This window comes from Varroa destructor, unplaced genomic scaffold, assembly GCF_002443255.2.
Source record: "Varroa destructor unplaced genomic scaffold, Vdes_3.0 BEIS01000007.1, whole genome shotgun sequence".
Classification (NCBI taxonomy): Eukaryota; Metazoa; Arthropoda; class Arachnida; order Mesostigmata; family Varroidae; genus Varroa; species Varroa destructor.
The window spans coordinates 4,087,546-4,105,178 of record NW_019211460.1 but is presented as its reverse complement, the minus strand read 5'-3'; the positions used below and the strand labels follow the sequence as shown (position 1 = coordinate 4,105,178).

Genomic DNA, 17,633 nt, shown 5'->3' with positions numbered 1-17,633 from the left:
GCTGAGTAACTTATATTTACAAATAAAAATAAGGGGGAGGAAAAGTTCTTTGACAGCGCATCAAACTTTGATTGCAGTTAAAGTTTTTAGCAATTTTTGATATTCTAAAATTTCTCTGCACTTTTATAATCAGTTTCAGTGCACGTCATCTTATACTTGTGCCTCTACGGATAAGGAAACGAAATGTATTGCACGCAAGATTACGAAACGGTAAAACGAAGACAATGCGCAGAACAAAATCTATCACACTGCATTGGCTGCTAGAACTAATAGCACAGAGGAATCATTGTTCCCTTTTGGACATACACAATCGTTTCTACATCAGGATATGCCTCTAGCGCGTGAGACGTTTGGCAGGGGCATAAACCATTTTACATGTTCATACGAAAAACGCAAACAGAGCACAGTTAACAAATTGTGTTCCATTCAATCGTTACTCAAATAGCTTTTATGCGTCGTGTGTTGTTGCAGATGTTTAACCCTATGCAATACTGGCCATGAATACATTTATGCTTGACGTAGTAACTATGACGCAAGCACAAAAACACGCAGACGTACATCTATTATATAAACACATATGTAATGGCTTTTCGACAATATGTATGCACATAAGGTAGTAGTGCGTCTGCTATCGATCTCCCTGGCAGACCCAGTTAGTCATGTGGAGAGCTGACAGTCCTTTAAAAATGTGCAGAATGAGCAGAAATCAAGACAAAAAAAGTCGATATCAGCGATTAGTGAAGTCGCTCTTCTTCCCTGTCTTCTCTGCTGCAGTCGAATGCAATGGTTTGATGCTTCGCTCTCAATAATGCATTGGACGGCACCGCTTTAGAGGGGGTGGGGTCAAGACAGGGGGACGACCACATTTAGTGAAGGGACATTCACACTAAGTCGGAGTTACATGTCCACCGTGCAATGGGGTGCTCGCTAACTTTGAAAGAGGAATTTTGGAAAAGTGTTGCTTCTGCTGTGTACGACTTTCATTTCGAATGGGGTTCAGTGAACTCGGTTCGTCTTCTGACGAGACCAACTTGAAGCTGGAAAAGCCAGTCGCTGGTTGATCATTTCAAATAAACGCGCCCTTTTTACACAACAAACAAATAACTGAACTTTGCAAGGATGCGCGAGAATGGAGCCGTGTGTGGGACAGGTAAACGACGCAAATTAGTATCATATCCATATAAAATAATTAGTCCAGCATACAGTTTAGCTACATTTATCAAAGCAAAGCAAAACGATTTTCATACATATAATCGTGAAATAACACGCTGCTATGCGATCATAATGGACACTTGGACCATATTGACCTTCATTTAGATTTACGTGTCATCTCCCACAAATCAGGTTCGCTGCAATTCTGCATATTTCATTTAATAATATAATAATAGTACGGCTGAGATCAAAACGACGTCGCACAGCTTCTGTTGCCTGTACGGGGGTTATTAGATCAAGACATCTTTTGTTGCATCCGGCGAATCGTAGGCTTCCCCAGCAGCCCTTGCTTGCCGAAGTTCACCATGTTCCATTAGAGAACATAGTAGCCGTTCCCTCTACGTTCACTCTATGACTTCCGAACGCCATTCACTTGTATAATCGGATAATAGATAATAATGACCCCACTCAGCTACCCTCCAGACGTAGTGTTCAAATGCACAGATACTCATTTTTGGCTTTGTTTTAGAGTCCACAATGTGAAGGAAACGGAAAAGTGACCTAACCCTATGCGAACGAACAACGCCGGCTGACTTGAGTGTATCTCAGCAGTCACACGCAGCGATTCCCTTGGTGCGAATTTTAGGACTACCTGGAGATAATGGGCATGCTGATAGAACAGGGAGAAGAAAACGAGCTATGATATTTGTCCCGCAGAAAGTATTAAGGGTGACATCAGGCAACAGAGATCTAACTGAATATATCTGTATATATAGGCCCTCCACGAGTCTTGAAAACCTGGAACATACGAATCGAACTTTGCCGGTGAGGCAAGACAATTAGCTTTTTTGGGGGGTGTCTTAGCCAGAAGGCAACGAGAATCTTCCTGTGTCTAACTTAAAATTCTATTTCCGTTAGTCTAGAACAGAGAGGTGACCAGTGCTAGCTCACGCTAGCATATTCATAGGAATACGTGTACATGTATGTGTGTTACTAGACTTGTAAATGCGCTCCCAAGATATCTTCTAGAATAGCCTTCTTTCTAGCAAGAAGAGTAGAACAGCGAAAGTCTGAGGTTGGAACGGAGCATTACATTTAAGGGCGCTTCAGATTCTTTATCACCTCAGAAGTTAAGGCAAGCTGTTATGTAGTCACGGTTTATCTTGAACCTGCAAGTATTCATTTGAATCATTTTTAACGTGGATAGTGAGTCACGACAAACGCGCTAGTCCGAAGAAACCATGCATTAAGCTCGTATTCGTAACTTGGTTCATTTAAAGAGCCCACCGAATCACCACTAAAAGTTCAGATCAGAAGGTCGTAATGCAGCGCCCTACCCACGGCAAAGGTTGCGTAGTGCGTAATACCAATTGATACTTGGACGCAATCTTGATCTATCGTAGTTCTTCTACAGTCTCGAGTAACGCTCTGGTAAGCTTCCATTTTGTGTTTGCATTCGTTTGCTTCATTGAAGAACTTAGTGTTAATTACGTCGTATCTCCGGACTCAACCGAGCCAATCAACTAGGACTACGAGATCTTGTTTGTAGCCAAAAAGCTAGACATCATCCGCACCATTTTACCTTCCATATAGACCTCCTCCTCGCCGACTTGAGGTCTGCTGGCATGCCAGTTACGCGATAACAACAAGTGATTTAAGTGTTCCACCTTAAATCCCTTTTGTAGGAACAGTATCGCCTGAAACGGCATTGTCACGCACATGTACGTTGAACGTAAACGCGCCGCCTCGCAAGTCAAGATTCACTAGAGGCTTAAGCATGCTAATTTTGAAAACGAACAAGGATTCCATTAGCGTTGTGTGCCTTAGTCCCTTTAGCCAAGTATTACCGGCCTTTCTCTGCAAACCATTGTTGCGCATTTAGTCCGAAAACTTCTGCGTTCTGGACAACGACGCCGGTGGTGTTCGGTGAACTCCACTTACCGATGTAACATGTACGGGTTGGTCACAGAAGTTCATTTGTCACAGAAGTCAATTCAGAAGTATTTTATATGAGCAATAATTGATAACTTCACCGTTTTATGTGTGACGGTTTCAGTGGTTTGCAGACTCAGTCAGTGGCTAAGCAAAATACATCCTTCAACCGTGAAAACTAGCGATAGCAACCTAGTTCCAACCTGCATAAGATACAAGTTAAGCAGATACATTCGTGTAAGGCAATGTATAAAATTTAGTACTCAGAATAGCGCAAGATCAGCCAGTGTACATAACAAAATCCTTAATCTCGTCGTCCAAAATCGTAAGACCTGATCCCCGTAGCATAGACATTACTATATGAAGAAATACCGAGAGGAAATAGACGCAAAAGATATTGCATAAAGGGTCAGTTGCTTGCAGAAGAAGTGCTGCGAAGGATATTTTTAGTTCGGTGTTGACTTCTGGTTTAAACCTGGAGATCCCGTTCGGCGTTGTTTGAAGTGATCTCGGTGTTAGTCGACACGATGATGGACGATTTGCCCATTCTGCTAAAATATCACAGGGAATCTCTAAGAATGTAGAGGCCCAGTTAGCTTAGCTGCAACAAACTTGGGGGCGAATTCATTGTATAGGACGTTACTCATTACAAAACGAACGACCTAGCATCCTTCCAGCTATTAGATCCTCGTGGCGAGACGTAAGGCTCAAATACGATCGACAAACTCTCAACCTTATCATAGACAGTTCAGCAGCGCCCTATGATCGGAGCAACGTGAAAAGACCTGTTAATGGTAAAACGAAAAGCAAGCGTGCACAAATTCCGCTCAGTGGCAAATTCGACATTTCTTAAAAGAGAACATTTAATTATTCAAAAAAGATCCATTGTGGACAGTGATCATGTAAGGTGCGTCAGCCTTTGCGAGATCGCTAATCCAAACGAATCGTCGACATTGGAGTTGTTATCATAACGGGCAAGCCTCATATTAAGTTAACTACGATAATCCCTTTATATTAGTAAAAAGTCGTCCTAAACCATAAATGTTCAAGCCAAATTGGACGCGATTCTTCCAACGGCTTGAATATGTTGATGGATAGTGATATTTGGCTTATGGAGTCATCACAGCTAATTGCCATAGCAACTGTACAAAGCTAGCAAAACATCATTTGCCTTCCTTTCCGCTGTTCTTCAAATCATCAAAATAGTCTTCTTTACGTATGGCCGTACATCGTGATCATAATTTCACTGATATTCAGATGAACAAAGAGCCGATGAAAAATGACTTGCGCGTTTTAATCAACTTGCACGCGAGTGCGTTTTTTTATTTTTTTTTTTTATCAGATATATCCAAACATAGGCGGTCGAGCAGTTGAGTTTGGCCATTCGGGTACGAGTACGGACGGACGCCTATGCGAGTGCAGTATAACGACGATATGGCTAATAAAGCTAAGGATCGGACACGAGCTACTACGGCAGGGGCAATTCACTAGGCAAATGGAACTAGCTGGCGTTCGACAGCGAGGAAAACGGATCATTTAAGAGTCCTTCAGTGGCCGTGCGGCCGCCGTCGTCACCGCTGGTACCGCTCCATTCAGCTCGCCGGACCACATCCGGCCTGTTCTAAGACACTTTGCTTTTAAGCTCCTCCTTCAGATTACTCAGGGTAAACTGACCCAGCAGAGGGCGCTATCTACACTAAGTAGTCATACGGAGAGGCTGGTGAAGGAATAATGTTAAGCGTTGGGCTTAAGAGGTTCGATGACGCAGTAGGTGCAGTTAACCTGCAGAACCGCTTTAATGCTTGCATTTAATAGTTGTTGGTGTTGTTGTTATAGTGTGCCAAGTTTCTCTATCTGCTGTTCGTTCAATCTACAGGAGTAGAAGAAGAAGAAGAAGGAAAATTCTCTCAATAATAGAATCATATCAATCAAAAGAACCTTTCTACAGAAATAGACCTGCCTAATCTATCAGAGGATCCAATGTGTTTGGAGATTCACATTATATTTCTCTTTGCGAAAATGTACACTTATGTCAAATTACCTTCAGCATTTTACTTTGAAACACATCGTGCATCCGAATGTGTGTTTCTCTTATTTTTTTTTTCCCCCGCTAACTGCGGTTCTTCCAAGCGATTACGATCAATAAATTTACTCTTTTGTCCGTCGCGTCGTCCTGGGTATGCTTATTGTGAAATATTGATAAGTTCGAACAGTTATTAGTATGAAGCAATAAGCAAATAAAAAAACATACTTCTACAGTAATTAACTGAGTGTCCCAGTTTACAGTCATTGAAAGTTCTCTCCGCTTTTTATGAGTTCAGCCGCTCTTGCTCGCATGTTTCGAACATGTTTAGTAAAGCTTCCGGGCAACCTTAGCGGAATTTTAATATCTGATTCTTCTGCACACTCACCTGCATTCTCGTATCTTGGCCTATCAGCGACCCAAGTGCTTGTTAAATAACGCTTACTTTTATAGTGGCTGTACCTAGGTCGTCTGCTTAAGTGAGAGTTTTCGTTTAAAGATGACCGAATTTGTCTTTGGAACGTCAAAGGACAAACGCTGTTTCCAATGCCAGACGCTTGGTGTGAGCTGTTATCGACAACAATACGATTTTCTTACAATTTTACTTTTGGCTTTCTAAAGGAGGACCTTTTACTTGGTCGTATGAGTCACAAATTAAGACCCGGAAATTATAGTATACAATGCGCCAGTAGTTTATCGGCGAACATATCGTGTACACGGTTTGAAAGAATGGCAGGCAAAGCTTATGCCCTTAGTGCTCTTAAAAACGGATCATACATATGAACTATATGAATAGATCCTGCCTGTCAATAAACTTGTAGGCAACCTAAAACTATGCTTTAGCGATAGTTTATTTATTACAATTACCATTCCCATGAAAAAAGGGCACTCTTTCGGCCGCCGTCACATCATATTTACCTTCTAAACATCATAACCCGTAGTTTCCAGTCTCCTTGCCATGTTTCCAATTCGATTGTAAAAGAAAAAAAATCGAACCAGAATATAGACTTTATGTATCCTTTTGTATCCATTCATAAGTAATGCTACCACTTACAGATTCGAAGGGTCTTTATCTCCTTTTAAAACAGCGTACGACTTCGGTGAACACGAGTCGCTCACTTTCCGATCCTCATCTACATGTAACTATAATAGATACTACGCCGATACTGATTCAGCAAAAAAAACTCTTCGACGGCTTATGCTCCAGCTCGTAGCTTCTTTTTACAACCTACCGTAGCCACTGGTACGGAGGAAGGGACTGCGCACCGTCTGGTCGTCCTGCTGATGCTACTAATGCAACGAACGGCTGACGTTTCACGCATGCTCGACTGTTACAGCCTACTGCAGCCTCAGTGGCCTCATTAACCCGTCTATTGATAGACAAGACTTCGATTCCATTCTCATGCAAATTGATAAAACAGCACAAAGACGAGAGCGATAAAGAAATAGAGATGAGATGGAAACAGAGGATTCGCGTCACCGGCCGGCGGCAGCGGTGGCTCGCCTCGAGACAAACGGCTACTAAAAGAGAGAATAGAGATATTGAAGCTGACAATAAAAAATAACTACTCTACTTTTACGAAGCGAGTAGTGGCAGCACTAGCAGAAGCTAACGTTAAGGCAGAGTAAGGATCGTTCGCTCGATATCAAGTTTTCCTTTGAAAGTGCGTGATGGCAGGGTGGATTTCAAACGCTGTGTAAATGAATGGTTTCTTTGACAACCTTATAGGGAAAATTAATATATCGCTCATACGGTCGTGCGAAATCAGCAAACTTATCAGCGAATTGACGTTTAAGATAGAAGACCTTAGCCGTGACCGACAAACACTTTGAACAAGATTTAATCAAACGTCACTTAAACACCAACATAAAATAAGGGGTAACTTTTTTGGGTGAGCCTTTATTATTACGAAATATTCCAGCAGGGTCGGCAGACCACTATCAAAACACATCTACTAAAATGGAGTATTTTTAAAAAGCAAAAACCATCAACGAAAGAAAAGGTTGATATAATATAGGATCACACTGGCTAAATTCTATCTGAGATTGTGTAGCTCATATAATTTTCGCACAGTACTCAGAGATTGGCCATCACTGAGAAGCAAATCATGGATGGAATGTATCTGCTAAAATTGTAATGCATTCTAGTTAAGAAGTGAGCTACATTTCTTGCAGGATACGAGCGCGTCTCTAATTTGAACAACGAATTTTTACAATGGTAATCGTCAGACAAGGCTACATGTACAAATTCTAACCATGAAGAGGCTATCGTCGCCGACACCGTCTATTCCCATCAACTCCTGTTTTTTCTGAATAGGCCACATCGTTATTTTTCAATTGTCTGTTTCTGCCGTCTTTGAATAGCCGGCCGGAAATAAATGACTGCCCGAACGGACGTCACAAAGACAAGAACACGTCGCGGTGTGGTCATGACACCAAGCATAAAACAGGTCGAAATAAAAACAATAGACAATTGTCGGGCTACTGGAGAAGGAACTGGGTCTATGTTTGGCAGCGCCTATACATCGACTTACACGAAACTACACGTACGAATGACTTGTGGTTGAACCGCGATATCTAGTGTCCTGAGCTCATTTACCTGGTACCGTCCACTGATATACTTGACCTTATTTACATGCCCCACGGCCGAGCAGGCCTGATGTCGTTTCATTTGCTAAAATACTACTTCATTGCTACATCCTCAACAGCGTCTCTAGAGTGGCATCTCTTTCTATCAGAGAGTATTGTCCTTATAACGCATCTCTCGAAGGTAACATCTCAAGGCTTTACTCACGAATCCATGGGCGTCAAATAAGACTGGTCAGACAGACTTTGCCATCGTTTCAGACATTGAGGATATGTCAAGTGTCCTGCCTTTTCATGCGCTAATAGTGCATCGAAGGAAACGTGTTGTCCAACTTGGTGCAAATTTACTAAATGACACGGAAAGTGCATACATTCACCTATTCTATTCTATTCTAATATCCGATTCCCGCTTCTTAGACGGGCAAACCGATCGATCCACAATAGAAAAACACTGAATTAACCGACCAAATAACACTGTCAGTCAACCTACGTAAGGGTTTTCAGCACTAAGTCTATAAGCAGATGAAGATTTTTATATCAGCCTGGTCAATATATGTTAGGTCCGCATTTTTCGAGGGCACAGACAAACTTTCAGTCCCATCGCGTGAGTCGTCCAGAAGTACATTAGAAAGCATAAAAGCAGATTGGACATTTGAAAACACACATTGAGTTTTTTCCACGTCGCTCGTATCTGTTAGTGAAACCCATGATTACGAATTAAAAGCCTGCGACAAACGCAGTTAAAAACAGGCGACTGAAGAGCTCCCACACTAGACCCTCTGCAAAGACCAATCTGCTATCTAATCCGATCGTAGTGCCGGCTGGATCGCCAGTGCTGCGGGGCAGACAAGCACACACGCGCACTAGAAGAGGAGCGCGAACGAGTCGAGAAATGATCTACTAATTTATCATGACCACCCAATCGCACTATTTCTTCGTGCGTATTTTGCTGTCCCGTCGTCTTTGTCTGCCTAGTTATGGCAGCAGTAGAAGCGGCAGAAGCAGTAGCAGCTCGTGATTACAACGAAGTATTCGACATCTTTTTATTCCGCCGATCTTCCCGCTACTCTGTTCAACGACTGCCTTCATTTCTTCGCAGCACTACAGCCAACACTTTCATCGCCACCATTACCACTACGGCGCATAACGTCCGGCTTCAGAACTCATCGTTTTTTTAGCTCCCTTGACTCGAGCTTCCCTATGCCTTTGTCCATTTTGCCGAGCCTTCCCCGACCAACATGCGTATGCAGACGTCGATGCGAGCGCGGATGCCTACCCCAGAGATACACACAACAGACACATGGATACTAGGACATACATACACGCGAATGCAGTCTATCCGAATGTCTGTTTCACTATGCTCATCCTGAGTTCCGTCACTTCGTCTCATTTTCTCGATCGCCTTCTCTTTCCTCTTTTTCTGTTTTCCTTCATTTGATCTGCTGCCGTTCAACTTCTCTCTATCGATTTATTCCTTCTTTGTGTCTTTTTCCAACCCTTCTCTCTCCCAGGGAGAAACTTTGGGCCTTGGCTTTCCTCTCCTTAATGTTGACGCTTCTACTTACGGCTACTATTATTCCGTGCCAACGTTGGCGCCCTTGCCGATGGGACTTGTCCTATAGTTCTTGTTAGCTAAAACGACTCAACGCGCCATTCTTGAATGCGTCGGCGTCACAGGGAACCTGTGCTGATAGATGGTAATAAAGGGAACGTTCCTTTCTCAGCAATTTGAGCTTCGTTCTGATTACAACAACTTCAGTTTCTTGATGTTATCATTAATTTCATTTAAGTTCTGATTTTTTTAGTTTGGCCTAAAGTCGCTTACAGTGTAATGGCGATATTAATCGATGAACATTTTTTTGGTGCCTTAAACTAGTATACCGGTCATCCTCTTGTATAACTGCATAAGGCATAAAGCAGACACCGGACTTTCGCCCTTATCAACTGTGGTGCTGCCTGTGTACCATTTCCTTTTTATTCAATACCAAACGTGAGCATAGACTAATTTACGGCGGTCGAAGAAGCCGGCTGTTCTAATTTGAACTGACAAATGCGCTTTGCATTACGACGTACATTGCCATATATATCTGAATTGGGGCAAATGCTCCTGGCCATTGAGGTGAGGACACAATGTTGTCAAAGTTCGAACAGATGCACGCGTCGAATCCCCTTATAGCAGTCGTATTAGTAATAGAGGCAAATGCGGTGCTGGCGCACAGCTGGGGTGTGCGGGTTGTGGTAATACGGGGCTTAATAGAGGTGACCTCCCGATACCACTGCCATCTCCTCTACCAATGTCCAATTGGCCCTCGAATGCCAGGAACGTGGCTTATCTCTTCTTCGCGTCTTCTCTTTATTTTGCTTCCTATCGCTGGTAGACCAAGAGCAACACAAGGTCCGCACAAAGGCCTGGCCTGGGAGGTGTTCGGGCATCACTGCCGGTAACAGCGCCAGCGAAGCCTATCGAGCCTTGACTGCAGCTAGTAGTAGGACCACGATGTGCCAGATAGAAAACTGCTGCATAATAGACGGCTATTGAAGAAAGAGGCCATGTGAGAGATATCGTCAACGAACCGACCGTGGAAAAGATGGTGGCAAATACAGACAAGTGCTGGATTAAGCGATGCAACACTATCACAGTCTTACCCGACGCAACCCAATGCTTCAACAAAACGGACTCGAGACAAGATACCCCACCGGCAGAGCACAACAACAGACACATTCGATATCGTACAAAGAAATCGGCGTTGAGGAAGGTACATTCGTTATCTACGAATACCGCTGGACTAAATAAAGCAGAAGAGACCTACATATCAAAGCTTAGAGATAGCGTATATTCTTAAAACTTAGGTTTGAGCTAGACTTAATATACACAAGATCTGTTTTTTTTTTTTTTAAGGATTTTCGGGGTACCCTTTAAAGCGGAAACGACAAGCAACCTACTTCCTTATGCGTCTATTCACGAATCCATGGCAAGTCTTAATCAGATACTTTTTAATATCCTTTTCGTGTAAAAAAAACCAACAGTAAAATGAAGAACGTACGTATGACCAAAAAAAATCCAGTTCGTCGCTAACAGAGCCCATGCTCTTCTTAGCCAGCGTTTCTTAGCCAGCCTTTGCCACCCCGACGCTCTCATATCAATACAGTCACAGTAAACCAATTTTGGCCTTATCTCTTCGCTATTTTTTGGCGAGGTCTAAATTTAGGTTGCCCGTACTCTCGGCTTGTTTGTGTTGTTGTACCTGCTCGTCATTTAGTTGTCTGCTTTATTAAGCACATAAACAAAGCAGACGGCCCGGTATTCAGGTGCGCAACATTGTCTTTACAGAAGCACTTTCAATGTGAGAACTATTTGTGTTGTGGAACTGAACTCTATTATCGCGCCGTTGTTTCCATTCGAGTAATCTTGCCCGTGCTGGTTCGGTATGGAAATCCTGTACATAGATCGAAAGAATCTTTAAAACTTCTCAGTGAATTGAATACTGCGATGTCCTAATTAGTCTAATAATCACAAATAAAAAATTGGCGTCCGTAAAGCGAACGGATACAAAAGCGGCCACCCCAAACAGGGACAGCTCCTAATGAGTGTCGATATTGGTACCGGGTAAAACAAAACGGTCGGGGTGAATGAATGAATACATGCATAACTGATTGAACGATCCGTGCTGCCTACCATTCTCTGTTGTTGTTGTTGTCTGTTCTTGGCATCTCCATTATCATTATTGATGTTATTTAGCGCACCTATTTTCCGATTTGGCACACATTTCGTGTATTGTTTTTCTCCTTTTTCTCAGTCAGCCATGTCTCATTGCAAGTCGTTCTCTGCCGTTCTCATTTTCTTGCCTACCAGCATTTTTTTTGCCACCCCGTTTGGATCTATGACCCTATTCGATAACCTTTTTTGCACAGGGGTCTTATTCTGTTTATCCCGTGGCCAGGTTTGTTTATTCCTCTGTTTTAGTATCGCAGGATCGTCTGGTTTGTGATACCATATCGGTATGGTGGCTCTGCTTCTCACGGCTTCATTATTTTAACGTTTTTCTGCTCGACTGGAATCTCACGTTTCTGTTATTCCCGAAAAGAAGGAAACTCGCTCGAATCTTTCGCGCCCTTTTCTATCACCAGCGGCATAGTTGTGCTACGTATCCTAGTGCGCTTATTCGTTAGTTCGTCTCTTTTCGCGTTCATGCAATAGCGTTGACGCTTAGAGAAATGCAAATGAGCGTCATTGGTTGAACAACGTTTGCTAGGGGAATAGCAACACCGTCACACACGGCGCGCGACGCCACTGCTTTTGTATCGGAAGCATCCATCTCTACGACAACCCCTCTTGCTTTGGCTACTATTGCCTGTTCTCCATCCATTTTCTATCTTTCGTCTCTCGTTCTGACTCTCCTTCTAATGCCTCCTTCATCCGACCGACGCCGTTGTAGATCCACCTCATTGAGAGAACAGACTGCTCATCTGCCTTCTCCCCCTGCTCAGCAGCTTCCTCCATTTTACCGTCACCGTGTTCTTCCGATAGTCACCCGATTTGCCCCCGATTGGCGCCTGAAAAGTGAGAGGAGGGGGTGCAGGACCACCAGGCCCTTGCAGCAGCAGCCTGGCAGCTACGACGTTTAAAAGGAGAAGTGCGGGCGGCCTGTGTGGAGAAGGCTGGGGTCGCACACATCTAGCCCGTCACCTAGTAGAGGGTCGTTGTCATGCTCATGAACAGTAGATGCGGGACAAAAAGGGGCAAGAAACAAGGGTTTTCACCTCCTCTAGTTTTCTTCAACGCTGCTCGTTGAGGGAGTTACTAGGTGGAAGGCAGGCAAGCTTCGACATTTCTGTGCTGTACTAGCCGTCTTTGAAGTTGTATGGGCCGATGTCTTTCCAAACAGGTTCGTTCCCTAGCATTCAAAGGAGACGGCGCAGCAGGCGTAGAAGAGCAATCCCTTTGCTTGCTAACGATGGGGCATTGCTGCGAAGCCCTTTAGGTAAGGGACGACACAAGCGAATAAGGTGGTAGTCATGACGGTAGTGAGAAAGGATAGGGGTGGAGGGAAGAATCTGAAGCAGCAGCGGCAATTTATTAAGTATGCGAACTTCTTTTTTAGGCCTCGCCTTGCTTTTTAGTGCTCTATTCTCTTTACTTACTCCTATTTTTGCAGCGAGACAAGCGTGCCAGAACAAGTCCCAACATTTGCTGCTTTCCGCTCAGTGCTAAAAAAAAGAGGGTGGTCGAACGCCTAAAGCTGCTACTGTTCCCCCCCCCCCGCTCTATGCTGGGGGGGGGGGAATGAAACTGCGAAACAACTGAAGGCAACACGAAGAAAATACGACAAAAAAATAGCGGGAAAAGCAAGCGAAATGCCGACGTCATGTTCACACATAACAGGTCAGGTCCCACAACCGAGAAAACGTGGCTGGTTTATATAGTGCTCAGGCAACCAATGACAATTTCTACCATTTTGGTTTTGCCATTGTTGCAGGACTGTCCTGACAGTTAACCGTCAAGTCAACATAAATATTTTGATTGACACAAGCCATTCTGTCGTTAATTTTCGTGTCAGATATTGGTAAAGGAACTAGACCATTTAAGCTTTCTTTTTAAATTACTATTTTCTGTTGTATTTGCGCACTACATGAGTAAATTCCATCAAACACAAATCCTAATAACGTTTCCTGTATTCAATTCAAGTGCCGTGCATTGTTTCAAGGTTTCCTTAGGTAGAGAAGACCTTGCTTTGCAAAAGCCGGTGATGAATCAACGGAAACCACCAACACCCATAAAAATGATTACCGAATTTGGTGGATTGCAGAACCGTACCTTTGTATATATACAAAGGTACTAAATATATATAGTTGGATTAAGGTTGATTGTGACGAGGAGACGGAGCCCTACCTTCTGCACGGTAGACAACAATTTTGAAAAGAAATCGCCGGCTTAGATTATTGTTGCAAAATTGGAAAACGCGAGACGAAAAGCTTCGAATTCATTGGCTGCGTTATTATATTAAATCCGAAATCGTTTATACTAAAGTCGCTTCTAGTTTTATTCTTTTTTCGAACATCCTGTACGCATATATATACTGAGAATGGGGTTGGGAATCGCACGGGTCTACGCAATCGCGCTCAGGATTTGCACGTAGATTAAACAGTCGAAAGGAAGGGGGCGGCGGGAAACCCCCTTACGGCTTTCGAAGCAATAACTCAATGGCACTAACAGTTGAGGTTTATTTACATGTATTAGAACTGAAATGTTACGCGTTTATTGGCTGAAGTTCTGCAAAAAGGCTTCGGAGTAGTGACAATGTTAGCTTTCAAATGGCGCCTGACCCCACCCAGGCGAATGAATATGAAGTTCAATTTTCTAAGACAAATAAGCACACGCTTCATTTAAAGCAAACATGCTATTATCAACTGAATTTCGTAATCAATGTAGGTGTAACTTGGTATCAGCTCTCAGCTGCTTCAGTTAATCGATGGTTTTCATATAATTTAGATATGACAAAGAAAGATAATATAGACCTGGCTTCAATTTCGATGTAGCTAAGAAATACTGCTCAGTTCTTGGTCATTGTCGACAATGCGTTCGATAGACTATGAGCAGACGCTCGATTGATTAACAGGGCACGTTTCTGATTAAGAACTTGTTTCCTGAGACCTGGCATACTCAAGAGGTCCAAATAATCACGCCTCCACTAACATTGTTCTGAAAAGGGAATTCCTTTTGGGGGGGGGGGGGGGATAACTGGCTTGGCATTACGTCCGGTGAGGGACTCATCTAACTGGTCCGTTTAGTTATCATTCTAGTTATTGACAGCACACGGAAGTTTAGGCCTATAAATAAGTTGAATTCATTTGGTATTGAAATCGAGAACTCCACATATTGGCAAGCCCAGGTTCACTTGTGACTCTATCGTAAATGTCATCATTTTACTTTAAGGTTATAACAAAAATATATAAAAAGCATCCTTCTTTCTGTCTTCTCAGAGAAAGTTAACATCTTGTGCTGCTCTAAGAACTGCGTAACCTTTGAAAAGATCTACAGCTATAAAATACAGGGGCTGAATGTATGATTGGAAGCCAAGATTTTGAAGCTTGCATATGCTTTAATTTTTTATATATAAAGAAGTATTTTCAAAAAGTTTTAAGAAAAACCACTGCTCACTGAAAGTGCCTTGTATTAGCATGGTAGAATTGCAAAAAAACTGAAGAAAGTCCAAATTTAACATATGTGACAGATATATATGTGTATTAGGTGATATGTACCAGACGCTGTGTTTTTGTACTTACTCGTTGAATTTGAGCGCGTGTTGTTGTTGGTGATGGGAGCCTGTCGTGTTTCCGTTGAGTACGTGATGTCCTCCGTTGACGCCCGACGCCCCATGATGTCCCCCGTGGCCGTTGGCGGTGAGACCGCTAGGTGGACTCAACGATGCCTGGAGACGCAGTTGTGTTAAAGCTCCTAATGCGCCAACGGCAGCAGCACCGCCGAGACGTTCGCGATGAAGCTCCCGCTCCCGCTCTCTGTCACGCTCACGTTGTTCCCGATTATGTTGATGATGATGGTGGTGTTGATGGGGCTGATGATGATGATGATGCTCTCGTTCCCGGTGCTCAGCGGATGTTTGTGGTTGCAGTGGCATGGGTCCATGTAGAAGACTTTGGTGCATTTGGTGAAGGACGGCGGGTGGAAGCGACGCGAGCGTTGATGAAAGAGGCGAAGACAATGGGGACGAAAGCGATGGAAGCCCCAGTGGAGGTTGAGGCGACGGAGAGGCTGCCGGAGAGCCTCCAAGAGGTGATAAAGGTGTTCTCAGTGAATTCAAAGCGTCATCAGGAGAACTGCGGCCGCTGCCCGTTTGGCTGGGAGTGTGACTGCCGGTGCCGGTTGTCTGACTGGCAGTCGTAGCTGGTGCCATTGATGCCAACGACGCCCCCAAAGGGCCGAGGGCTGAGGCAAGTGGCCCAAGTGTGGCCATGGCTAGGGGCGAATCCAGGCCTAGACCCTGACGTAACGCAGGTGGTAAATCCTGCCCGAACAGCCCCAGCGAGGGCGGCGCTGATGAGGCCAGCGCGCGGCCGGATCTCCCGAAAGGGGCGGAGCCAGGGGAGAGCGGACTCCCGAACGCCACCAGAGAAGCGGTGGTGGCGGCCACGGGGGGCGGCGGAGCACCGCTTTTGGCGCTGGAGGGCGGGGACGAGGACAGCGCCCCACCGGTCACATCACTCGCTGGTGACGGCGTTGATCGACTCCCCTGAAATCACCGGCAATAGTAATAATCGTCAATATATTAGTAATAACCTTTAGCCATTACAATAGGCAAGCTATCACACCGATTATGTTGCGTTGTAGCTAACGAGAGTTGGCAATCGAAAATATAGCCAGAATGATGTGTTCTCTCATTTCAGAGCTATAAGTATTGTAGTATACCTACTATGTTTACAGTAGAACGTAACGCTTACATCCGTTGGTACTTCCATTTTGTGCAGAGTAGTGTAGGTAGAGGATCGGTGCAGATGGTCTTTGTTACCTAATTAACGCGACTAATTCTTTACTTTACTTTTTTCAGGTTTTGTTATTGCAAAATATGGGCCTTGATTATCCACTCACATAATTTTACGAACTTAATGCAGTAGCTTTTTTTGTAGACAATATCAGCTTTCAAACGCAACAGGGCGGAAAGAAGCAGCATCCAGTCGCCCCAGCCCCACCTATGTTCTCCTTCCGTTTTTCTCCACGCATTTCGTCTCGTCTATGTCCCACTTCTCCAAACGGAAACATCATCACCTCAATGGAGTTCCGGTGTCGCTGGCGAAAGCGAAGGCTTGCCTCGTCGCCTCAGCCTTTGAGTGCCTATTCTCATTTCTCCTCCTCCTCGGCCGCCTCTTTTCCCCTTACGCTCCCGCCACCTTCTTCTATTCCTCATCGTTTTACTACTGCTCAGAGAACCTCTTTCGGTCAGCTTTTTCGTTGTCGACAGGGAGAAAATGCACCGACAACTGCAACGACCCTTCTTACTATTACTTACTACGATGCTGATGATACTGTTGCTGGCGTTGGTGACGACGACTATTTCAGCATCGAAAAGCGTTCGCCGTGCGGCGATGAATCGTTGTCTTCTTTCGTCCCTGAGTTCCCCCTCAAATCCACGATTCTCATCTTCGTCCGCCACTCCATCCTTCGCATGCCGACCATGCTGTGCCCCCATTGCCTGCGTCGTCTCCTTCAGCAACTACCCGTCGCCATACCCAGTTCTAGCTACCTTAACATATCACTTTCTAAGACTCGCGACGAACTGTATAGGATGGCATGTCGGTGAACGGGCGCGCGCGCTACTCAGGACAGTAGCAATGAGCTAGTAGAATGGATAATGGTACATATAATACTATGCCAGCACCATTTCGAGTAGAGGTCCGGAAGCAAACGTAATAGCACTAGTTCAGCGCCATCTCGTGGCTGCCGGCCCTTCGACACAAAACAACTCAGACTTAAAAGGAACACTCGTCCATCTACTAAGGCAAGATGTTCACGTTAATTTAAATTTATGATACAACGCGAAAGGCAACAGTTAGATGTAAGCTGGATGTGTAACTACTTCAATACAGTTAAGCTTCTGCTTTTACCTTCGCCCCAAAACAGCTAAACCTTTTCTGGGCTGGAAACTGTAGTCTTAGAAACGTCTCTAAAGAACCGAAAAAGTAACATAACAACTGCTTGCCGAGATAAAGCATAAAGGCAACCCCGCCGTAACTAATCTTAGATGTCCTATACGTCTTGGTGCTCCATATCCGAATACTAACCTCCTAATTTTTTAATTTAACTTTTTCATTACCAAACAATATTTTCTAAATTAACTCGTTTCACAGACCATTAGCATCTATTTTTCTTCAGTGCTGAATTTATGCCACGTCCCTCTCCGTTGAGTTCCCCATACCTATTTTTGGT

At 44.1% G+C, this 17,633-nt stretch overlaps 1 protein-coding gene across 1 annotated transcript in view; it reads right to left on the bottom strand.

Annotated features, from left to right (window-relative positions):
• LOC111253596 (uncharacterized) overlaps nucleotides 1–17,137 on the bottom strand; it is a 63,261-nt gene extending 46,124 nt beyond the window's left edge. Inside the window, exons 1-2 of the mRNA XM_022813241.2 lie at nucleotides 16,717–17,137; nucleotides 14,978–15,942 (exon numbers count right to left, since the gene is read on the bottom strand). Of these exons, the coding sequence (XP_022668976.2) occupies nucleotides 14,978–15,942; nucleotides 16,717–16,896 (1,145 nt within the window). The 5' untranslated portion in view covers nucleotides 16,897–17,137. The remainder of the gene's footprint in view (nucleotides 1–14,977; nucleotides 15,943–16,716) is intronic.
• Between the last annotated feature and the right edge of the window lie 496 nt (nucleotides 17,138–17,633).